Genomic DNA, 10,545 nt, shown 5'->3' with positions numbered 1-10,545 from the left:
GGTGCTCCAATCCGATACAATATCTTTCCATAACTCTTCAACGCTCCTGCGGGTTTTGCCATATACCCTTGCATTCCGTTCTTGTCAAATGTTATACACCACTGCTCCAAAGCCGCACTTGAACACGCTTGTTGCAAATCTATTTCCCTTGGCTTTGAGTAGTGCTGCATCTTAGATTTCATTCCATTCGCTCGGGAAACTGTTCAGCTCCAGGTTTTTATAGAATCAGTCCCAAAGCTTTGAAGCAATACAGCAACTCCCGAATAGGTGATCTATGGTTTCTTCATTTCCTCTACATAGAAATGCTCGCGTCCGGGATGCTCATAGACTTGCTGATACGATCACGAGTGTTGAGTCTTTCCTAGAAGGTGAGCCATAGGATGAACTGGTGTCTAGGGATAATCTTCATTGACCATACAAGAGGAGCCCTTTCTACTTTCTGCGCTTTTTCCCGGGTTACCTCCCATATTTTCTTTGATACCAGCTTCCCATTGTCTTCAGCTTTCCATTCATGGATATCCGGTCTGTCGTGTAATTGTATGTTACTTATATGATCAAGTATCTTCTGTCCTTCTAGGTTTCTTCTGAGGAGTGAGTCCCAATTCCCGTCTTTAATGTCTCTGATTTTCGCTTCTGTAAAGTCCCTTCTGATGCGGGTATTTTGAAACTCCTCCTTGTGGATGATAGGCTGGTTTTCGAACTAGGGTCATTCTTGAAAGTAGAATGGGATCCTCTTGTATGGTTAACGAAGATTATCCCTAGACACTAGTTCATCCTATGGCTCACCTTCTAGGAAAGACTCAACACTTGTGATCGTATCAGCAAGTATATGAGCATCCCGGACGCGAGCATTTCTATGTAGAGGAAATGAAGAAATCATAGATCACCTATTCGGGAGTTGCTGTATTGCTTCAAAACTTTGTGACAAATTCTATAAAAACCTGGAGCTGAACAGCTTCCAGAGCGAATGGAATGAAATCAAAGATGCAGCACTACTCAAAGCCAAGGGAAATAGATTTGCAACAAGCGTGTTCAAGTGCGGCTTTGGAGCAGTGGTGTATAACATTTGGCAAGAACGAAATGCAAGGGTATATGGAAGAACCCGCAGGAGCGTTGAAGAGTTATGGAAAGATATTGTATCGGATTGCAACGCCCTCGCGGGAACGTGGACAAAAATTCCAAGCACGGAGCAGAACTGGAATATCTGTAGGAACTGGAATTTACCATTTTTTAAACTCACTAGAATTGAAAGCATTGTAATCAAATAATTCATTTACGTTTTTATCTTTTTAGCTTTTATTTAGAATGTTACGACTTCAAAATCATTCTAGGCTTGTCTAAAATGATCTCTTAAACTCGTGGGTTTTTTTTTCCCATTTTTGGGAATTTTTATTGAAATGACGCTAAGTCGTTTTTCCCCCCAAAAAAAGATGGGTCTAGGTCAGAACATATGTCAGGGTAAAAGAAGTAAAGATTGTAATGAACTGGAAGGGTTAGCCAACGGTTTTCACTTGGCTGGGTCTGATGAAGGGTTAGCCAACGATTTTCACTTGGCTGGGTCTGATGAAGTGTTAGCCAACGGTTTTCGTTTGGCTTGGTCTAAAGAAGGTATTCTGGCTCATGGAAATTCGGATCTAGCAAGAGTTGATGTTATGGGTATTGATACGGAAAAGAATGACATTATGGGTCTAGGTCGGAGTCAAGATCATGGTCTAGAAGTTGTCGGTCTTATTCATGCATCTAACACCGGTCCTGATTAAATTATCGGGTCTAGACAGGGTGCAAATCCTGATATTGTCGTTCCTCATTACATATGCCATAGAGCTGCTCATGTTGTTGTTAACTCTTCCGTTCCTGGTTACATATGTTCCTCACCACTATCTCACACAAAGGAGGCAACCCTCTCCCTAGCATCCAAACACCACAAAGGAATTTGACATCTACCTCTCACCAAGAGAGTAGTATCTATTTATATTATTAGGTCAAGTCCAATAAGTGGGTTAATAGAGATTGTGCCACTATGTTGGTTCAATCAATACCCAACAATCTCCATCTTTGGCCCAAAGTAGTGCAAAACACAATCACGGAATCGCAAGACACATCATCGCCAATTTATTACCACCGAGGAAACAAAAAAAATACACAAGGTAAACTCATGTCACAAAGACTAAGGGAAAGAACACAAAGCAGGGAAAAAGATCACAATGATCGAACGCATGAGCACAAAGCATGCGAAAATCACAAAGATCAAACGCAATAGCACAAAGAATGCGAAAATGACAAAGATCGAATGCAAGAGCACAAAGCATGCAGAAATCACAAAAGCCAACATGAATGGTGGTTTTCAGATATCTAAAAAGCCATTTCAAAGCATTCCAATAAGCCATAGCAGGGTTAGACATAAATCTACTCAAGCAATTAATTGTATATGCTATATCAGACCTAGTGTTAATCATGAGATACATAACAGATCCTATAACATTAGAATAAGGCACATTCTTTATTTCAGTTATTTCAGTTTCAGTCTTACGAGACTGATCCTTACTTAAAACAAAATGGAAAGAAAAATACACATTCACATATTTAGCATAAGACATAGAAAATTTACTCAAAATTTTAGCAACATATGCACTTTAATTCAACACTAAAGAAAATTGTGTTCTATCTCTAATGATATTAATGCCCAAAATCTTCTTAGCATCACCTAAGTCTTTCATGTCATAATTTTCACAAAGCAGTTTTTGCACATGCATAACAGACTTCAGACATGGGCTAACAATTAACATGTCATCCTCATACAACAAAAGAAATACAGGCACATAGACTATATTCTTGAAGTAAAGACAATGATCAAAAGAACTCTTTTTAAACATCAAAGATTGTATGCACTTATCGAGCTTGATATTCCATTGTCTAGGAAATTGTTTTAAACTATACAAGGTTTTTTTTAACAAACAAACATGATCAAGCAACTTGGGTCAACAAACCCCTCGGGTTGATGAATATAAATATTCTTATCAAGTTCACCATGTAAGAAAGCAGTAGTAACATCATTTTGCTTCAATTCCCAATCAAAGTGAGCAACTAAAGCAAGCATGATTCTAACAGTAGTGAATTTGACAACAGAAGCAAAAATTTCAGCATAATACATTCCCTCCTTTTAAGTAAATCCCTTGGCTACTAACCTAGCCTTGAATCTAACTTTTTTCAGACTCTTTCTTCACCTTATACAACCACTTGCAATCCACCAAGGAGCAATTATGAGGTTTATGAACAAGTTTTCAAGTATCATTGATTCTCAGGGAATTCATCTAATTATTCATAGCAACAATCCATTTAGTAGAAAACTTAGACATCAAAGCTTCTTTGTAAGAGTTAGGCTCATTACAGTCTAGGGATTCAAATATGTTAAAAACAAATTCAGAAATATTGCAATCATTCAAATTATCATCCCTAAATCTAGCAGCCATTCTAACAATTCTTCTACTTCTATCCCTAGCAAGTTGATAGTCATGCAAATCATCAGACAAATCATGTGAATCAGACAAAACATTTGAATCATGCAAATTATCAATATCATGCACATTATTATGTTATACCTCATTATTGGAACATTCACATCATGTTCAGCAGGTTGATCAACATCTACAGGAACATGCTCCATCTTATTAGGAGCATCATTAACAGGAGTGGGGGACATAATCAAGCAATGAAAAACATTCTCATTAAATACAAAATCTCTACTTATCACAATCCTAAGCCTAGGTTCACTCCTATCCCAAAGCCTATAACATTTTACCCGTTTAAGGTAGCCTAAGAACACACATTTCTTGGACCTATGCTCAAACTTGTCAACCTTATGATGCACATAGCCAACACAGCGAAAAACTTTCAAGTTGCTCAAATCAAGAGGTTTACCTGAAAACACAGATTAATGACATTTCCCTCCTAAGGGAACACTATGGTACCTATTTATTAAATAAGTAGTAGTATGAAAAACATCTCCCAAAACTTCTTAGACAACTCAAATAACGCTAACATAGCTCTCACCCTCTCTAGAAGTGTCATATTCATCCTCTCAGCAACACCATTCTGTTGTGGTGTGTACGACACAGACCTATGCCTTTTAATACCCCATGTAGCACATAAATCATTCATCTGTTTATTACAGAACTCAAGACCATTATCTGTTCTAAGAGTTTTTTATTCTCTTACCTGTTTGATTCTCAATCAAAATCTTCCACTCCTTAAACTTTTCAAAAACATTAGACTTATGTTTCAAAAGTAACACTCAACTTTCCTAGAATAATCATCAATGATGGACAGAAAATATTGGTTCTTCCATGTATAACAACACTAGAGGGACCTCACATATTAACATACAAATATTCAAAGATATTAATACACTTAGACACGTTTGAGTAGGAGGAGATGGGAAAACTTACTTTATATTGTTTTCCTAGAACACATGATTCACAGAAGGGGATGGGGGACAATTTATCACTATCAAAGTGACCACCTTTATGAAAAATCTATAGACCTTTGTTACTCATGTGACATAATCTATTATGTCAAAGAACATAATTATCACCAATCATAGAGTACACAGAGTAACAAGCAGTCTTAGCATGACACACATACAGATTGTTCATCTTTTTAGCAGTAAATATATTAAGAGACCAACGCAAAATTTTCATAACACATTTACCCACTTTTCCTCCAAACCATCATTCTCAAGAGACGCACAACACAGCAAATTATAATGCAAATTAGGAACATGCCTCACATTCTTCAAAGTAAACACAGAAAAGAGAACCTTAGGCATACATCACTTATTCCTAAAACATTACAATTTTTCGAATTTTCCATAGACACAAAACCATGTTCAATCTCTTTATAGTTAGAAAACAAATCTCTAAATGGAGTCACATAGAAAGTACAACCAGAGTCAACTAGTCAATCAAATTTGTACAAAGAATCAGATAACACAGAGTTCAGACTAGCATAATCGTATAGATTATTAATCATAAAAATATCACCCAAATTTCTCTCATAAACAGCCACATTAGTATTTTCAACATGTTGATTCTCTTAAGCTTAAGACATTCCTTGATAAAATGATCAGACTCATGACTATTATAACACTTTCTAGCACTAGACCTAGACTTAGATCTTCTTTTACTAGAAAGATGAAATTTCTTACTAAAACTCTCATTAATGACATTGTTTTGGGCACTCGACCTACCCTAAGATCTTCCCCTCACATGCATGACTTCCCCACCAGACTATTTACCCCTCTCAAAGTGTCTCAAATCTAACTCCATACTCTTAAGACCATTGACAACAATATCAAGAGTGACACTATCTCTACCATACTTAATGATAGACTTCACATCATTATAAGAATCAGGAATAGCATTCAACAATACAATAGGAGCATACTCATCAATGTTCTTATCACCACACAACTTAATATCAGAAATAAGTTTAGTGAAAATATCCAGATTATCTTCAATGTCCTTGGACATATCCAATCTAAATTTGAAAAACTTTTCAAGTAAGAACATTTTATTAGGCCAAGAAGTTTCAGTATAAAGTTCAGACAATTTATCCCACAAAGTTTATGCACACTCTAAATTACCAATTTTTCTCATCACAGAATGAGATAAGTTCAAGTATATAGAGGCACATGCATTTTCATTCATTTCACTATTTTTCTCAACGGTATCAGTAGTAGCATAAACCTGACTAACAACTTTAAAACGTTTTTTATGAATCATAACACATTTTATTTTTGTTTCCAAATGCTAAAATCAGTTTTTCCGTCAAACGGAACCATACCATATTGATTAACACTAGGCATGCTATCAAACAAATTAAAAGCAATCAACAATCAATTGAAAGAAATTAATAGGAGGGTTCAAGCTATGATACCTTGTGAAACTCAAATAAAGTTTCGACTTACCCACCCACGCGGGGATTTACTACTTCGTCTTCTCAACAACGGCACAACGGAGGCTTTGATTCTCAGCGGTCGCGACAAACACAACACCGAAAACGGTTGAACATAACAACAACAACTTCTTCTCTAGAGGTGGCATCAATTTTCTTCTTCCTCCAATAGCAGCAGAAGCAGAAAATAAAAGCAGCATGATGAAAAAAGAAACAGAAGACAGAAGAAACCTAGAGAGGTAGTTCTTCGTCGGAGCAGACGATCAGATCGGGGAAGCCGATGAGATCGGAGCAGGTTTCAGCTGACAAACGACCTCTCTCTCTCTAAACAGGATGGGTTGGGTTCCTTTCACAGAGAGTCTCCCACTAAAACTCAATGATGAAATCAGCCAGCAAAAGAGAAAGGAAAGAGAAACCAAAATGTGATGCCCAAGAAGAACAGATCTGCACTTATTGGTGAAGATAACTCATATCCTCCAACTCAATATAAAACTTTAATTACAAACCCTAAACCCTAACTCTGATACCATTGATGAGTGTGAATGATATTGAAATTTGACTCAGTCCTTCTTGTTTATCGTTTTGGTTGCACTACAACTTAAACCCCAAGGAGACAACCCTTTCTCTCTAGTCTCCAAACACCACAAAAGAATTTAACATTTATCTCTCACCAAGAGAGTAGTATCTATATTATTAGGTCAAATCCAATAAGTGGGTTACTAGAGATTGTGCCACTATATTAGGCCAACCAATACCCAATAACCAAACTTTTTAAAATAGAGACTGTACAATGGACGGGCACAAAGGACATAACACTAATGCTCTTTTCTGAGTGTAATCAAGTATTGAATCAAATCAAAATTTCTAAACGCACGTTCTTAGATGCAAAATTATTTTCTTTCTTGGTTTCTCGCGTAAAATTCATGTGACGACTCTATAAAAGTCAAAGTTAATATATAATTCTTTAAATCCTAATTCGGTTTCTTGTCTCATTTTAAGGAGAGACGGCCTCGAGAAATGTCGTTTTCTCGCCTCATTTTACAATAGATATGTTACGAGATGTTAACGAGCATCTACCTTTCAAATTGTTTGCTTTATTTAATTTAGTTCTTCATCTTATTTTACAAGATTTGAGAGAAAAATAAGTTATAGAACTTCGATATTGAGTTAAAAACAAAAATCTAAATCTTTTAAAAAGAGGAGGAGGATATTTAAATATTAGAGAATTAAATCAAGACAATATCTCTATATTCTCAATATATATACACATAAACATTACATATATTTGTAATCCCAATATTTAGGAGTAATTATCTTTTCTACTTAGTTGTAATTCTTATTATAATCCTAATGAAGATGATGTTATTTTAAATATTTCAATCCTAAGTCAAATTTAAGTGAAGGCTAATCAGAACATAAGCCCACCCTAAAAAAAATTAATAAATAAAATATAAGAGATCCGTCTAATGTTAACATCTATTCCATCACTGCTTCCCTCCCTTTTTAGTACCAGTAGAAACCCTAATCCTTCCTTCCAACACTATTTCACCACTACTTCCCTCCCTTTCCACTGCAAGTAAAAACCCTAATCCTTCCTTCCACCACTACTTCCCTTTCTAGTGCAAGTTGATACTATAATCATTATTCCATTAATTAACTAATTCCATATTCTACCTGTTCTCTATTCTATGTTCCCTCAATATTTCCCCTTAATCTTTTAATTCCGAAGGAAGTGAAGTCTTAAAATCCCCTCATCCTTAATTATTTTCTTTTAATTAATTAGTATAATAGTTAACTTAATTATTTATAAGATGTTTATAATTGATTTATGTATTCTAATTGAATATATAACTTTAAAAATTTATCATGTTAGTACTATCATTTCATTTTTGTTTTTTTTTCTTCTTTACATTTTAACTATTCTATAAAATGTTTAATCAACCCAGTATTTTTTAACTCTTGAACATGTACAAAAATAATTGAATACATGCTTAGAAAAAAAATTGATTTTAACGTATAGGATTAAAAATGATTGACGTGTCATATCTAAATGGGAATTAGAGAGAAAAGATAGTTTGAGTAGTATTTTTCTCTAATAGTTTCAAGTGAAACCACATACAATACAGTAAAATTTGCTGAGTCCTTATTTTTTTTCTTCTTCTCGAAATAGAAGTCAGAAATTTATAACCCTCTCCCTCTCCCTCTCCCTCTCCCGGTTCAATCGTCCGGTAAAACCGAATTTTGATCAGTTCGAAAGGTAATCATATTAAAGTAAAAAATCGTACAGCTCATTCAATCGTTTCGCGGTGAGACGGATCAGATCACCGATCGGACTACATATTTTAAAACTTTGATTTTTTTCTTCTACTTTTACATCTTTGCACTATAATTATGCGATAAAATACTAACGTAACTTAATAGTTGAGTTTATCATCGAATATAATCTTTATGAATTTGTGGGGATTTGCATAAATATGACCATTTTTAAATTTATTTTCATTTTACAGTAAATGCATAAGATTATGAGAAGACACATTTTTTCTTTTTAACTTCTTCAAAATAAATAAAAAAATTGAAGACATTTTGATTAGTATTACGTTGTTTGTCGTTGGGTGTATAGATTTTTTTATAAAATAATTTTTTTATTTAAGAGATGAAATTGATGTTATTAACCCATCTTACCACTTTGATTTTTTTTCTTAGGACATTTTTGGAACAAAAATTCCATTCAATGTGATAATATTTACAAGCTTGCAACAAAATTTATCATCAAAGTTTTACGTATCAAGATATTATTGTAAGTCAGAACTTGAAGGCTTCTATCCTAGTTGAATTGTGTCAACAATTAACTGAGAATAGACCTTCAGAATTTTATTTTATATTTACTAAATTGATTTATCTTTTTAATATTACGTGGTTTTACCGCTGAGACAATGAAGCATTCGAAGACTAAACTTCGCAATAAAATTGAAATTATTCTCTTTCTCATTGGTTGAAAGTCTAATGAACAAAATTTAGCTATAGATATCAATATAAATTTTATTATAGATGAGTTTTATATTTTAAAATATCGTAAAGATAAATTTATTTGAACATTATAATATATTGTATCATTTTAATATATATATATATATATATATATATATATATATATATATAATTTATTATATAAAATTAAAACTCACCCAAACTCTAATTTATCAAATCCTTATCTTCCCTTGCCCTTATAGATTTAGTTGGATTTATCCTCTTCTCGAATAAACTTGACAAATTTGGCCTTCAAATCTGCTGGTATTCGAACAGGGCGATGGTTCTTGTCAAGCCAAACTCCAGACGATTTCGCTTCAAGAATAGGCTTTTGTTTTACAAGAAAAGAAACAAATTAAGCATGATCATTCATGTTACAGAACAAAAGATTTTAATCAACAAACATGCATCGAACAAATTAAACCTCATAATCTGGCAACTTGAAGATGTAGTATTCAAAGTAGAATCGGGCTGCTGATGAATTGGATATTCTCACCTTAGTAACAAACCTGTCTCCACTCTAGATAACATATTGATTGAGGGTCGTTTAGATTACTATTCAATTTTAAAATAAAATAAAAAAAACATCATATATAGTAGGTCGACTTACTCTTAATGGATTGAGGAATTTTAGTGTCATCTCACACAAGGCTAGGGCCTCGCCTGAACTAACAACGTCAACTGCGTTTATTCCTATCAGTCCCATCAATTCTTGTTGTACTTTAGAAGGAGGGAATAACAGAGAAGTTATATTATATACATGAAAACACAGCAATATCTAATTAGATTGATTGAACAATGATAGTTACCATGTTGACAGTAACTTGAATAAACGGATTTGTTTACGACACCAAATTGATCGAGTTCGTAGTCTCGCACTTGCAGCTCAATTTCATGGAACCCACGCATACTGAAAACCCTTTCTATCAGGTAAATTGCAGAAGAAAAAAACGAAAGCTAATTAATTTGGGAAGAAAGTACAAGTACCTTTGACCAATCTTGAATTCTAAAGCTAGATTGTTACTACAGCAGACTGGAGGAAGAAAGGGCCGGAGAGCTTTCCGGGATAGCGGCGGCAGGATGTGGCGAGGAGGTAAAGACAGATTGGGATTTCCAAAAGAACTGCGGTCACCGATCAACCACTTTGCCGTGGAAGATGAACTTGGAACTGTCGCCGGCAGAGCAAAGAGAAGACTTTGTGACATGTTTCTTCTTCTTTTGATCCGTGAATTGTGATGGCGAGAAACTGGAGAAGAGAGATTGGATTGGGTAGTTCAAACTCTAATTTTTTGGGATTAACGGGTGGGTCCTTTTTCTCTATCTCGGTGGTTTCAGTTATATAAATAAATCTTTTACACTGGTGTGTACAAAGAATACTATTGCATGTCATTTTATAGCCATTTTTTAAATGATAGTCAAGTTTAGGTGGTGAAAAATATAGTGTTGTATTGAACTTTTTGTATCCATATAGTAAACTATAACCAAATTTGCGATGTAAACTCAAACACATTATAATATTGTTAAATTAAAAAGTATATATATTATAATTGGAAAAAAAATCTAAAA

The 10,545-nt window shown here is 34.3% G+C and overlaps 1 protein-coding gene across 1 annotated transcript; it reads right to left on the bottom strand.

Moving 5' to 3' along the window:
• Positions 1-9,184: 9,184 nt before the first annotated feature.
• Positions 9,185-9,888, bottom strand: LOC124935369 (acyl-acyl carrier protein thioesterase ATL3, chloroplastic-like). Its single transcript, XM_047475806.1, has 4 exons — positions 9,789-9,888; positions 9,590-9,699; positions 9,404-9,499; positions 9,185-9,307 (listed from the first exon to the last, which is right to left on the bottom strand). The coding sequence occupies exons 1-4, from the start codon at positions 9,886-9,888 to the stop codon at positions 9,185-9,187; spliced, it is 429 nt and encodes a 142-aa protein (XP_047331762.1).
• Positions 9,889-10,545: the final 657 nt, after the last annotated feature.

The sequence above is a fragment of the Impatiens glandulifera genome, chromosome 4 (assembly GCF_907164915.1).
Source record: "Impatiens glandulifera chromosome 4, dImpGla2.1, whole genome shotgun sequence".
Classification (NCBI taxonomy): Eukaryota; Viridiplantae; Streptophyta; class Magnoliopsida; order Ericales; family Balsaminaceae; genus Impatiens; species Impatiens glandulifera.
This window is presented reverse-complemented; position numbering and strand designations above follow the sequence as displayed.